Source organism: Mercurialis annua, linkage group LG2 (assembly GCF_937616625.2).
Source record: "Mercurialis annua linkage group LG2, ddMerAnnu1.2, whole genome shotgun sequence".
NCBI lineage: Eukaryota > Viridiplantae > Streptophyta > Magnoliopsida > Malpighiales > Euphorbiaceae > Mercurialis > Mercurialis annua.
In genome coordinates this window covers 51,318,785-51,334,562 of record NC_065571.1, presented here as the reverse complement: position 1 = coordinate 51,334,562, position 15,778 = coordinate 51,318,785, and the positions used below count along the sequence as shown (strand labels likewise).

General features: G+C 30.2%; 2 protein-coding genes across 2 annotated transcripts; one reads left to right on the top strand and one right to left on the bottom strand.

The window, feature by feature from the left end:
* The first annotated feature begins 1,579 nt into the window (after positions 1-1,579).
* On the top strand, positions 1,580-2,397 carry LOC126666726 (glutaredoxin-C6). Its single transcript, XM_050359583.2, has one exon. It carries the CDS (start codon positions 1,680-1,682, stop codon positions 2,145-2,147), a length of 468 nt encoding a protein of 155 aa, XP_050215540.1. The 5' UTR covers positions 1,580-1,679; the 3' UTR covers positions 2,148-2,397.
* A 4,298-nt stretch (positions 2,398-6,695) lies between these two features.
* LOC126670795 (probable ADP,ATP carrier protein At5g56450) lies at positions 6,696-9,787 on the bottom strand. The gene is made up of 2 exons (XM_050364623.2): positions 9,186-9,787; positions 6,696-7,496 (listed from the first exon to the last, which is right to left on the bottom strand). The coding sequence occupies exons 1-2, from the start codon at positions 9,531-9,533 to the stop codon at positions 6,864-6,866; spliced, it is 981 nt and encodes a 326-aa protein (XP_050220580.1). The 5' UTR covers positions 9,534-9,787; the 3' UTR covers positions 6,696-6,863.
* Between the last annotated feature and the right edge of the window lie 5,991 nt (positions 9,788-15,778).

The window sequence follows — 15,778 nt, the reverse complement described above, 5'->3', positions numbered from 1 at the left end:
CACGCAACCTACAACAAACTAATGATGCGTTAGCCATGTGGAAAAATTAATAATTAAAAAATTATTATAATTAAAAAAAATTATTGTTAATATTTATTGTTTTATTATAAATATGACATATTATAATTAATATATTGGATAAATACTCGTTTTAAAAAGTAGAAAACTATTCTACGCATTAATCCCAAAAGAAAGTGTCAATTTTTTTTTCCAATTCTAATTTATTTTCCAAGAAAGAAAGAGGGTAGTGCATATGTATACAACACTTTGTGATGTAAGCAACCTCTAGCGTCAGCTTTCAATATATATAAATAAAAAGTAAAGAAAATAAATACACAAATAGCCTCTGAACTTTTCTAATTATTCTATTTTAATATTTAAACTTTTATTTTCTTTTAAATTAGTACTATAATTTTAAATAAAGAGTCAATACACCTTTTAAACTTGTGACATAAGATCATTTGAGCAACTAATTTTTAACTCTTTATTTTTAAACTAGATTACTTCATAATTATATTTTTAAAACGCGTAAAATACAAATCGGAAATAAGGAATGCGAAAAAGAAATTAATTTTTTTTTCTAATTATTGAGATAAAATTATCCTAAATCATTTTTTGCAATAAAAATATAAATTATTGGATAATCCGACCCAAAAATAAAGAGTTTTGAGGTTAGTTGGTCAAAAAAATAAAAACTGGATCAAACGATTTTGTGTTACAAATTCAGGACGTGAGTTGACCATTTTTTCATTTTTGAAAAGCATATCAAATAAGTATTTTTAATCATTTTCGATACCGAACTACTAAAAGATCAAAATTAATTTTTTTAATTTACTATTATGCTTTGTATTTCAGTTTCACCTTATACAAGTGTATCATTTAAAATTCATAATTTATTTTTCTAATATGACACACAGTGTATTCATAAAATGTAATATTATAAAATATACTAGTAGTTATTCTATAAAAATATGTAATAGCAATTTAATAGAATCATGAACCAAATTAAAATTCCATTGCTATTTTGCACCTATTTCATAAACTAAAAATAACCATAACTTTAAATAAAAATCAGTGTTTAAAAATCGAAACGTTAAGGCCACCGCTTCTCGATTTAACTGGTTGAACCGATTTCATGACTAATTTAATAGATTGAAAAAATTAAAAAATTATGTTCACCAATCTTTTACCGTTTCAATCTCTGATTAACCGGTTCAACTTTCAAATTTTTACCAGCTCGATCCGTTTCAATCTAATCCATGTTATCCAACCCGTCCAATCGTAAAATCTATTCTTTTACAGTTTTAGACCGGACCATTGGTCAGTTTTAACCGGTTTGATAGGCCAATTCGGTTTTCGAGAGACCGATAAAAACGACATTTATTTTTATTTTTTAGTATACCGATAACGGAAAACGGTTAAAATCACTTGTTTGGTAAATTTTAAAAAGTTGAAACACTAAAGTAAAATAAAATTTTCAACACCAAAATGAAAATTTGAAAAAGTTTAGCTACTATTGATAAAAGTTTTCCAAATCTTTTTTTATTTAAAATAACACTTCTCTACTCTCTTTTTATTTCTACTCTCACTTCCCTCTCGTTGACATAACATATCCCAACTTTCTATTTCCATTCTCTCTCTAAAACCCAAAAAAACACTTCTATTTTCTCACTCTGGCGATGCAAGGCCTACGTCGTTACCCCAACGACGTCGTTTGCCTCGACCTGTCACCGCCTCTTCCATCAACCACCACCAGCAACTCCTCCTCCTCCTCCTCTCTCTCAATCGACGCAGTCGAATCCGCCGAAACTAAAATCCAACGGCTCATATCCGAGCATCCGGTAATCATCTTCTCCCGATCCGCATGCTGCATGTGCCACGTCATGAAGAATCTCCTCTCCACCATCGGAGTTCATCCGACGGTTATCGAGTTAGACGATCACGAGATCTCCGCTCTTCCTCCGCCGCCTATTCCGCACGATAATAACATCGATCACGACTCTAATTCCGCTCGTAACAGCAGCAATATCGCTCCCTCCGTGTTCATCGGAGGAGTTTGTATCGGCGGACTCGAGTCGCTGGTTGCTCTTCATCTGAGCGGTCAACTCGTTCCCAGGCTAGCTGAAGTCGGCGCTCTTTGGGTATGATCTCTCTTTATAAATATATATATTTATTAATTAAATTGTCTTAGAAATTATGTTGTTTTTATAATGATAAAATTATAATCAATCTCTTTGAAAAAAAATTAGTATAAAAGAGGTTTTGTAATTTGAATGTTAGATATTTTGGGGATTTAATTTCTCTCTATAATTGTAAGCTAGGCACCAAGAATAATTATTGTTCTTCTTCTTCCTCTTGTTATTATCATCTTTAATCCACTTTTTACTGGTTAAGTGAGATTCTCCATTTTATAAGGTTAATTATTTGTATCGTTGTGCTGAGTAGCATTCTGCTAGGTCGTGGATTTAATTTCTTCTACGAACGCTCTCTCCTTCTCCAATAATATCAATAATAATAGAAGCTTTTGATTGGTAATTCTAATTATCAATTAATAAATACTAACTAATTAGAATTTAGATTCAATTAAGGTAAGTAATTTTTTTTCCATTTTTGTTTAATCTGCTTGGAGCTAATAAACAAACAATCAGGGCTTACTCTAGTGTGGGGTCAAATACCAATTATTAAGCAATCAGAGCCGTTGATTTTCTTATTCGGGTTTGTTTTTGTATTGTTGGCAGCTGCTGTTGCTGTTTATGGTGAAAGAAATTTTTTTTAGGAGTATTTAGTGACAATGACAAGGTTGAGTGGCACTGTCAGAAGTTCTGACAAAATTCTTTCTAATTATTGCTAAACTTAAACTTATTTTTCCAAATTCATTGATTTCCTACTTCTTTTGACTTCTTATTCTTTTATAATTAATTGCAGTTAAATCATAGTTAGATATTGATAATTTTGTAAAGGGTACATACATGAACATAGCCAACGATACTATAACATATTATTGTGTTATAATTTTTTTGATTTTATGTACGTATCACAAATTTATATAGATTTTTGTGATTTGTAAATGAGAACTATTTTGAGAGATGCATATAATTATATGAGGAAAGAAATGAATTCAAGTTGATTCAAGTTGAAAGTTATAGAAAAGGAGGACACGAGAATTAGGGAATAAGAATCAAGAATGTTGAAAGAAGCACTAATTGTGGAATGATAGGCTACAAGATGACTAGAATTTGGTATATAATTGGTGATACATATATGCTTGTGATTATGGTATTTTACCTTAATATTTTCTCTTGAGAATATTTTTTTTTTCTCATAGATACTTATATATAATAATATAAGTATATAGTTTAACTTTTAAATTCCTACCTTCCAGTCTCCTTTTTATCTTATTTTTTGGATATGAAAATTTCATTTTGGAATTATTTTAAAATTAGAAGTGTAATCAATGACTATAATTTAAATAGTATACGTGTTGGACATTGTTATGCTAAAGTCGCAGTTTAACTCCTCAATCAAACCTCTTCAACACCGGCAAATTTTGATACCAAAAACTGCAATGATTACATCTACTTATTCAATTACCACCTGACAAACCTTTTAAAAAAAAACTACTATAACTATAAATGATTCTAATTTTAAGACACGTGTGAGTTGTTGAGATATTTTTTTGATTTAAGTGAGATTATAGGTTCAAACTGCACTCATTTATGCAACCGTTTTAAACTTAAAGTAAGAGTTTGTCTCCCACAAAAGACTTACACCGTTCAAATGAGATTAGTCTAAATATGAAAGATTTAATGATGCTATTTTATAATTAAAATTCGTTTAAAAAATTTCATGAATCCTATATTAATAAAGTCGCGGTTCAAATCTTGCTATAAATGTTCACCTTACCAATAAAAAATATGAAAAATGAAAATTGTACTCTAGTATAGTGTTTATATGTTTTATTATTGCAGAGGGTAAAAATAGAAGTTATCTTTTAGAAATGTCCAAAAGGGGAGAAATGATTAGTTGGTAATTAAATTGAGGTAGATGGTACAATTTTGAGGAAAATGACAAAAAGGGTTTGGCCTAAAATGAAAAATAGAAGGCAAAGGCGAGGCCAATTTTGTCAGCATGCTATGAGACCAAACGTACATGGCCATGGCTAACGCCAGCTCATAGCTGTCATTCAACCACCTGACAGCCACATCAAATTAATTTTGGGACTTGTGTTTGTCACTCATCAAATTTTATGTGGCTAAATTCAAAAGATTAGGGTGTTATAAGTCATTTATTACTAATTTACGGATGAATATTTCAAATTAATTTCATGTCAAATTAATACTCGTAAAAAAGTTATATACCAAAATGCACGCAAAGTGAAAAAGGAAAGAATATAAGTTGATGGAGAAAAGGTTAAAAAAGCTCAAATAAATGGGACCAATAAAAAATGTTAAAGTATTATTGTTTTCCTTTGGGTTTGGAAGAGACAGCCCAAAGTGATGATGACAAGAACTTCAACAAACTACAACCACAATAGATTCAACTTTGCAATTTGCAACAATCCAAGAGAGTGGTTTTTTTTATTTTTCTTCCAATTTTTAAAATTTTAAACACTACGTTTTACTTTTAAATTTAACGTGGCAGGCATGCAATTGGGTTTTATTAACACTATTTTGCTAGGGCCCATTAGAATCTTTATTACATTTCTTTGTTTTCATCCTTACAGCCTAAACGTAAGAAGAATCTGCTTGGTGATTCTCTTTCTTTAAAATATTACAAATTAGCACACTACTTTATAAATAATACTAATAATTTATCATCCTTACTCTTACCATAAAATGAAAAAAAATATCATCTGCAATTACTAGATTCTAAAAATTTAATTAATATTTTTTTATTTTTTCAAATGGTAAAAAATAACAATTTTAATTGGGCCATATGTATTATTAAATCAAGTGAAATTGATAAAATATCACTTTTGTTTACAGTTTATAATTAAAAACTAATGTTGTGTAAAATATTTGTAGTGGAAAAAGTTAAGAATTAGGGAAAATCTAAAGTATGGCCCACTGAAAGTTCCTTAATGGTATGGTTTTGAGGTTTAACATTTTGTGTAAAATACTTAAAGTCCTACAAAAGCATCTTCCCCTTTATTTCTTTATTCATTTTTGCCTATTTTTGTTGAATGGTGATGTATGGTTTACTTCACTTCTTTGCTTTTTCTTTCATTATCATATTACTATATGGAGTTCCCACTTCACTTGCATAATCTCCCTTTTTTTCTTTTTCCAGTTTTTATATATTTCAATAGTTCCAACTCTAATATTTTAAAAATCTAATCGATGTTTGAATTAGTATAATCGCTAATATAAAATGAAATTCGTTCATACAATTAAATTTATATACTTCAAGTTTAAACATATATAGAGGGGTTAATTGCAAATGCATACACAAATTTTACCATAATTTGCAATTACAACATAATTTTTGAAACTTGGCAATGTCAGTAACAAACTTTCATTTTTTGGCAAATTGATACACCGACCAATCATACAACGACACATGGCGATATATTACAATGTCCACGTTAGTGTTTTTCGTATTTGGTGTATCGATTTGCCAAAAGTGTAAAGTTGGTTACTAACATTGTCAAGTTTCAAAATTTATATTGTAATTGCAAATTAGGCTAAATTTTGTGTATGAATTTGCAATTAACTCTATATAGAATTCTAACTAGTAAGTAAATCGATTGTACTAAAAAAACGAACGACAATGATCTTCCGACCTTAGTGTAACTGGTTAAACCAACCGATTTGATTTTATTTTTAAAACCTTAAGCTCCTAAACACTGCCACTATTCATGCCTTGTTATGGTGTCATTTCCACTCTCCAGTTGAAGCCTTCCCCAGATAGTTGGCCTACCAATCACCTACCGCCACATGCAGCTTACAGTCAATCTTTCATCAATTTTAAACAAAAAAACTTAATTAATTTTCATCTAAATACTCTAACCTCACAATTTCAAAGTTAACCGAAAATAATGGCCAGAAAATCCAACTTACAGCTGGACATTACACTAAGAAATTGACACAATGGTATATTCTTCTTCTATTGTTCTTTCTTCTTTTTCTTTACTTTTAGTGTCATCCCCACTAATTGGAAGTGTTTTCTGACTTTTAACATTTTGTCCAATAATTCAGTTGGTTACTGTTATTGTTATTATAGTTGACAGTTGACACCACTACTTTCAATCTAACTAAAAAAGGAAACCCCAAAAGATTGCAAGTAAATGGTAAGCAATAAGGATCAATCAGCTTCATGAAAGCAGAGATTCAAGAATCACACCAGATCGGCCCGTTGAACCAGTTGTCCCGTCCAATTAACTCTAAAACCGGAAATTTGGTATAACTGATTGAACCGATTGATTCAGACTGAAAATGCGGTTGAATCAGCAGTTCAATCAATTAGATCACCAGTTAATTTTTTTTAAAGAACTTTCAGCAAGAGTTTTGGCACCTTAAAGATCGTACGTGCTAGGTTAGAATTAGTTGAAACAGTTGGCTACGGACATCAAAGGTACCTGTGCAGAAAGACAAAAATCTTCATGGAAGTCTTTGTATTGACCACATTCCATTCTTTATTCATGAACCAAAAATAAAAATGAAGGCGAAGTTACCAGAGTTTTGAAAGGGGTAATATGGGAAATCAAATGTCACCGAGGACATATTCTGTAACGTTAGCTGTGTCGAACTAAGTTGTGCTCTTTACAAGGGTTTCCTTTTGTAATCTTCAAAAAGGATCATTCTAATCTAGTATGGTATTGTTTTGAAATGAAAAACTAGCAAAAAGAGTAAATGTATTTCCAGCTACATCCCACCCCATCGCATAAACTTCTTGACCTCGTCGTACAAAACCAATATGGCAGCAGCCCCCGTACTCCTAAACATATTTGACACTGCCCCACGATAAAATGAGGCCACCCCGTCTGTCCTGAAAATTTTCTTCCAGCAGTCAAGTGTGCTATGATACATTGGTTTTTCGAGGCCAGATTGCATCATCATTCGCCTCCGAACTGTGTCTAATGGGTACGAAAACAATCCAGCAGATGTTGTGACTGCTTGAGCTACCACCCAACGCTTCAACAATGGCAACTCCGGATTAGCATCCTTAGACAAAATCTCCTTCATCGTGTCAAAGCCCCCAAAATATAGGCCTCGGTGAACAACCATTCCGTGCAGAGAAGCTGGTAGCCCCCTATAAATCCCTCGAATCCCATCTTTCTGGTAGATGGTTGACAAAAAATGGTAGATACCTCGGAATTGACGAATATCACTTCTCCCAACATCAGCAGCCAGTCGGGTGTGTGCAATATCAAGTGGATAGATTAATACTAGTGTTGTACAGCCAGCTGCAGCCCCTGCAATGAAGTTTGCGGATGCACCAGACAGAAAACGACTTTCTTGATGGTTGCCATTTCTTAGTATGTCTCTGTAAAGATCCTGCAGGCAAAGTAGTACTGAAGTCCATTAGCAATTGAAGAATGTACAAAGAGCAACATTACTGATTAACTTGGAGCTTTTCCATCAACTATATGTCTATCAAGCACTTTATTAATCTAAGCCAAAACAGTACTATTTTACCCTCCCTTTTATCCAAAAAAATTGGATTTGTTTTACCTTTCCGATTTGATCATTTGACAATTAGTTATAACATCTTCGGATCTTCCACAGAATATTTGGAAACATACAAGTGAGATTAAATCCAGACCTTGTTGGGTTAGTCACATTCATTCTCCAAAATACTTGTTATACGAGATTAAACCAAAATTTACAATCTGACTTTGACACTTTGTAAAACAATCATAATATACAAAGTCAATAACTACATGCATATTTTTAGCAGGAAGTCCTTTAACCTTCTTGCTTTATTCCCAGAGTCCAGGCTGAAAATCATATGTTCTGTCACCAAATCCTCGCCTGGTCGAATTTCAAAAATATTTCTCCAACAATTTCTCAATTAATTACCAAACTTTTGACAAACATGTCCTTTTGCAATCATTCACTAAATATGAGGGTCAAATCTTACTACCACTTATACAGCACCAATCGTTGCTAAACAACCTTGCCCCATATTGGATCATATATTGATCACTTGAATTGCTAAGTCCCTACATTTGTTGCAGGATACTACTAGATTAAAACCATGTTCCATGATCAGCAATCGTTACATTTCCGGACGATATTAGCCATATATCACATACATTCTCCAGTGTTTCTTTCTTGCTAATTGTATGTTCCATTTAATAAATTTCATCACACCTCGATATGATTTTTCCTACAGTGACTGCAGCAATCCAATGTTTCAAACTGCATAATACCTAGCTATTGCGACAAGCGTTGCGATCAAAAGAAGTAGCATATACATCCTACAAGGTAGAAATGTAGAATAATGGCCAGTAACTAGGAATTCTCGAATCAAGAATTTTCAGGAAGACATTCTATATCAAGGAGACTATTCATGGCAAACTTTTAAGGTTTCTTCTGAAAGACATTCCATATCAAGGAGACTATTAATCTAAATCCAATTAGTATATTTATTCCCTCTGAGAACCACAAGCCTACAGCAAGTTTACTACTGCAAAACTGTCTTTTGGCCACCGAAGCGTCAAAACTGGACTCCAATGCCTCAAACCCTCAACAAAAATGTCATATTGTACACAAACATATCCTTATTGTACACACTGTCGAGTATAACCTTTTACTCCCAAACAATCCACTAATCTCGCCCAAATGGTCCTTGCCCATGAGTTATCCTTAAATAATACGAAGAGTGGGACACTCGGGATACTACTCAGACAACTTAAAAGTGACCATTAACTACATTAAAGAACTAAGAAATGATAAAAGTACAACAGCAAGTTATATGCATGAACATGAAATTCCACATAAATATTTAAAAATCAAGAAAGATTGACAAAAAGATCAAGAAATTGCTAAGAAACTAAACACAGAAAATAATTAGGAATTGCAACCTAATTCGGACAAATTTTAACAAGAAACTTAAATAATTCCTTAACAATGATCAAGATAATTCTAAAACATAAAAAAAGGGCAGCTTCCCCACACAGGCATTTCATCAGTCACCTTAAGTGCATAACAAAACCGAAGAAAAATAAAACAAAAACGAACCTTAAGCGAGAAATTGAGAGCAACAGAAGGATAATAGCGAATAACACTGCTGCCATTGCCTCTCCAAAGAGAAAGAACACCTTCTTCACGAACTATACGGACAATGCAATCAATCATACCCTTGAATTTCCTTCTCCCACTGCCACCCATAAATGCAAGATTGCTTTCTTGGGTCTGTAACAGCAGCTTCGACCTCTCGATTGGCGCCACAATCGTATGCACTATACCTCCCAATAGAGCACCAGCCGTCAGATCTCTTTGGAAATTTGTTCGCCATTTTGGATTTTGATTGGACCCTTTTGTTTCTTGCTTCTTGTTTTCTCCTGGGTCGTCGTCGTCTCTGCTCATTTTTTATTATAATCTTTCAAGAAAAAACATGCAAATAGACGACGTTCCTGTTGTGTTTGGCTGTTTTATATTTCAATTCTTGAACTAAAAATGAAGGTCAGTCGTGATATTTCAATTCTTTGTGCCAATTTATAAACTTCTTCCTGAAGTTGCTTCCCCCTCTTTTTCTGAGAATCGGAATCGGACTCACACGCAACTCGCTTTATTTCATTTCCTACTAGACTGACTAATTCAGTTTATTTTGCAATGGCGCATTTGAGATAATTTATTTATTAGAAATAATGATATATATTCATTAAAATTGATAGTTTATATTAGAAGAAATTTAAATTTTATTAAGTTAATCTACGTCATTTATTTTGTCGTTAAGATAGGTTATTTTCAATTAATTTGAGAAGATTTTAATGTAAAAATATATAAAAAGTTTATAAAAGATATCATAATTTTCACCTTGTTTGTAAAATATTATTTTATTCTTATATTTTTTATTTGTAGTCCCTAAATCTATAAAAATACTATTTAATTTTATTTCTAGAAATCATTTGAAAACCGTTAGAATTTATTTTTAGAAACTTTTTAGAAATTGTCTTACAAACGGTTCCAAACAGTGATTTTAAAACCGTTTGAAACTATTATAAAGTTATTTTAATTTTTTTAAAAATTGTTTTAAAAATTGTTTCAAATTGTATTTTTAAAAACTGTTTTTTTTAACAATTAATTGTACTTTAAAAGATCATTTGAAACTGTTACAATATATACCTGAACAGAATTTAGAGCAAAAAATCAAAGCGTTAGAAAAAAAAATTAATACCCTTATTCAAATAGATTTTTCAAATTATAGTTTTCAAGAGATTGTGCAAGTACTTCTATTTTTAATGTATTTTTGTGAACATAAAAATATATTTAGTTTACTGTTTTCAGTATTGTGTGGCCTAGAAGGCCCAAATTGGCTCGTGATGTATGCTTTCATTTGGGTGCTATTGATGCAATTAAGGATCACTGCAAGTTGGTTCCATGAGCTGAACCTCTTAAACTCATGGGCTTTAGTCTGTTCAAGTTCAAACACAGATAATATTCTTGTGTTTCAGCTAACTTTCCTTCCAAATGGTAAAGAAAAGATTTACTAAATAAATATTATTAAAATAGAAAATAATTGTCTTTTATGTATACTTTTTCCTGTTCTACTTCTGCAGTATGTATATCGTAATCGATTGGATTATATAGATATTCTTTTAATACAACACAAGTCGGTGAAAATTTACCGAATCATATACTTTATTATGTTTATAACATATAAAAATATCATCTTATTATTCCGTTCGAACATTTTTTTTCTCAAAAAACAAATCATCTTTACTTATAAGAATTCAAATGCAACAACTTCACATTGTTGAATATTTTCAAGAATGTGAAAAGGTGGCGTGTTTACACATCACGACTTGTACAACAATTTGATGCAAATCGCAATACTCTAAAATTTCGGTACACCACGGTGTTTATCGAACCTAGACATGTATTTTGGAGGAGCCAACTAATAGAATGATAATATAATTTAGTTAAGATTTAACAACAATGTTACTAATTCGAAAAATTATATTTTTCTTACTCTGTCATTTTAGTCTAAGGATGATTTTTTAAAATCTTGTATTTTTATGTGGAAATTGAAATTTCACACATAGTTTAACGATGTGTATGAACTTTAGTTATTATAATAGTAAAAGAATCATGTTATTTTGAGGAGAAATTTTTTGGTAGACTCAGCCCACCACGTCGTCTGTGGACTAAACCTATCACATAATAACACGTCATTCAAATGATGGCAATTTTGTAATATTACCATTTAAAAGTGTAAATAAGTAATAAACGAATTTACAAAATTGCCGTCATTTTAATGACATGTCATTATATGATAGGCTTAGTTCACGGATAACGTGTAAAACTAAATCTACCTAAGAATCTCTCTATTTTGAGAGGTTCATGACCCCTCCTGATCCTGAGGTAGGTCCCCTCCTGATTTGTACCGCCAATATAGTCGTGAGATACTAGACATGAATTTATATATTTTACAGTAGTTCATATATTAAAAAAAATCTTCATTAATTATTCCTTTGTATTAGTTTGCTCATAAAACAAAAATTGTGTATTTGTTTTTGAATTAATGTTAAGTGAATGGAATGAGGAGGGAGCAGTAATTTAAAGAGTTATAGAAATGATAATAATAGTATTAAGTTTGTCTTTATTTGGGAATCTATGATTAGAATCATGTCAGAATTTATCTGAAGAATCTTTCTAATTTTTGATGTCTATCATTGAATCAAAAACAGAAGACTAATTTATGTCTATCATAAACAAGAAAACATAACGTACACTGATCATTTTCCAAACCATGAGCTATCAATTCAAACACACTTCATCTGAATTTGAACCATAATTAATTAGAAAAACGAACAATCTCGTAGTTATCTTATAAATTTTTAATTTAAATTTATTAGTATTAATTTAATAATGGAGTGTAATTGGTTGTGAACCATTAAATTAGATGGAGTCCACTAATTAATCTGCTGATCCATTTATGCTTTACAAGTGATAATCATAAATCCCGCATGTAATTTGTGTCAACCAGCAATCATATTGATTATTGATCTTTAGTTTCTGTCAACCAGAAATTCATATTTAATTATTAATCTTAGTGTCTAAAAGTAAAAGTAATAATCATTACAAATTGATATATATCCTTCTATGTTTGTGATTTGTGAGTTTATATATGGCCCAGCTGACAAAATCTGACATTATCAAAAATTAAATTTTTGAATATCTATATTACCAGCATATCTAGCTATAAAATTAATTGTCAATCAAATACTCAAATTAAAATATTTGAAAATACTATAACTAAGAAAATAATTATCCCACACGTGACATATCGTTCTTCCAAAATAAGTATATTGTTGAATTTTTTTTAAATATTAAATATACATTTATTAAACTTTTTAGAACTTTACGTTGGATTTGTAAAAGAATATGACACAAGAAATACCTGACATAATTTATGTTTTAAAAAATATAATATATATCAACCATTTCATTTTTACGTAAATTGGAGTTTAGTTTAGAGTAACACTATATATTAATATATATATTGTTACTCTAAACTCCAATTTACGTAAAAATTATTTAAAATTTCAATAGAGTTACATCCAACATCATATAATATGGATAGCTAGTAATAAATTGCATGGAAATTATGTTTTGGAAATTTGAAACCTAAACAACAATAATTATATAATTTTGCGTAGTATAAACTCATATTGGTGCATAAATGCAACAACTCGTAATATCAAAATCCCACCAATAGAGGCTAATGGTCCCAAATATTTTGTGCTTGATTTAGCCAAAATGACAAGATATTTTTATAAAAAATTTAAATTCAAAGTTTCCTCTAACATGAAAAGATTAGCACTTGTGTTACAAAACATAACAATATCCCATCTCTCGTACCTTCATTTGTTTTTACATAAGTTAACACTCATTCATAAAGAATATTATAATCTCTAATCAGCAACAAGTATAGTGACCATTCATCTATAAAGAAAAAAAAGGTATAGCGACCATTCATCCTACCCACTAAAAATTCAAATCCAAGAGAAAAAAAATCAAATCTGTTGGTTCAACCTTTCGATTAAAAATGTTGGTTCAACCGGTTCGACTATAATTCAAAATACAATTTGGTTCGAGTATTCCTTAAAAGTTATAATATAAATATGCTTTTCTATTTTTATTTGCAAAAATCTCAAGACTTCATCTACAGAGATATCGAGCACGCTGCACATAAAACATAAAAGTATAGATGTATCAGGTTAAAAATATGGTTCGATTTTTTTAGACCGCTACAACAAAAATTGTGAGATTATGGATTTATTAGTTATAGTAGTTTCAATGGAGTTAACCGGTTAAAATTTATATATGCATGTTTAAATTTGACATACGTATATTTGTATTAAAAAATGTAATTGTATAATATATTTATGATTTATTTAATGGTTAGTAAACCAAATATCGAAGGTTATAGGTTAAAAGGACTCATGATTAGGGGTATTGCTGAAATCGAACCGAAAATGGCCGGTCCAGTTTTAGTATTATGAATTTATTATACATTTTGGTTCAGTTCACTTTTAAGTTTTAAAAAACCGAAAATTTACATATAAATTTATTATTTTTTTTAAAATATTACTATTTTTTTAATTAATACTATTTTATTTTATATTTAAATACTAAAATGTATAAGACATTACAATTCGATTTAGATTTGATTTTTAAAAGTTTTATTTTATTTTATTTTGATTTTTTATAAGTAAAACTTTATAAAGAAGTATTATTTTTTTGATTAGGTAAAACCAAAAACCAAACAAAACCGAACTAATTTTTTTCTCAAAATTTGGTTTGGTTTTTTTATTCTTAAAAAACCAATCGATTTTGATAATTTCACTTCCGAACCGAATCAAAAAAAACCGAATGCAAACCACCTGCTCATGATAACAGTAATTAACAATCTATTTAGAAAGGATACAAATTTAAAGAAACATATTCAGGCAAAATAAATGTTTATTAATTCTAAAAAATAGATATTTATTATTTATTAATCACATTGGTTTAATATATATTTTATATGTTTATTGCTTTCAATATAGTGGAAAAAATGAACAAGAAAAGGGGACAAATGAGCATGTAGTAGAATTGCAACAATAAACAATGAAACAATAGCTGAAAATGCCGAATGAAAGCTAATTAATCAAGCTATACTTTATAAACACTTCTATATACATGCATATTTACATAATTAACTAACCAAAAATGTAAAAACATATCGACAGTGTATCTCCAAAAGCACAACTATATATACTTAATTATTTACATAAATTACCTTAGTGAACAAATACTCCAAGTTATAACTTTTTTTTTTAACGAGAATTCACTTTACTGAGCCGAAATTCAATATCAAAATTAAATCTCGAGATGTGGACCGCCTGCAAGCCCACATATCTAAAAATTTCAAGTTATAATAGCCAGCAGTCCAACTTCAACCGCTTCATATTAAAAAAGGGCTTCAACCGCTTCATATTAAGAAAGGGCGTAGCTATGGTTCAAACCCACGACTTTTGGCGTAAAAATGGCTGACTTAGACCATTAGAACAAATCCAAGCAAGCATTTTCATTTCAAGTTATATTATTCTATAAAATTAAGAAGGAGAAAAAATCTAAATTAATTATTGACATTTCTTCGGATTCTTTTTTTTTTTTTTGATGTGGGAAGATATTGATATCCAGACCGACATAATCCACATTTATCTTATTGGCAATAATTATTAATTAATTATTGACATTCCTTCCTTCAATTAAACAATTGCTCATGGGGTTGTGCATCATCGGGACCGACATTTCCCTACACACCTTTTTTATGTAAAATTTGATCTATGTTTACATTCCTATTCCATTTTAGCTGCTTAATTAATAGTAATAGAGTTAAATTTATCAAATTTATCTATCTTATTGTCTATATATAGGTCTACTTGTAAAGGAAAATCCAATTTTTTTACATATGGTTGCAATTTAAACTAATTTTTATAATAATATTATAATTTCATGATTCCACTATATCATTTTTTAATGAATTTAATCTTTTTAATTTTTCATCTCAGTATGATACATATTTATTTTATTCGGCTTTTCTTCCCATTTTTTTTTAGATAAATGATCAATGAATTAACTCAACGACAAATAAGTGGAAGGCAAAAGAGTCAGGAGCAGAACAAAAAACTAGAAATTATTACAGAAAAAGTCCATACTTCGAAATACGTCATTTTCAGAATAGGAAAAACTATTGTTTCGCGTCCTGTAAAATTCAACCGTTTTGCAAATGCACAAGTAAAGCAGAGAATATAAATCCAACGACTTTTCTTCAATAACTCGTTTGTTTCTCGCTTTCCAAATATGCCACACTCTGTAAAACCAAATAAGCTTCTAAGATGATGGTGCCTACTGTTAAATAATGAAACCCATTAATTGAATAAAAAAATCTTCTAGGAACATCGGAACAGTCCATGAAACATTGCACTGTGATAAAATACACGTCCAAAACTTCCATGAATATCGACAAAATGTATTTCTTTACCAGAAAATATCTAGAAAAAATTAGTTTCGTAACTAGTTATAACCCAAAAGCATTGAGCATCATTTTGTCAAGGTTG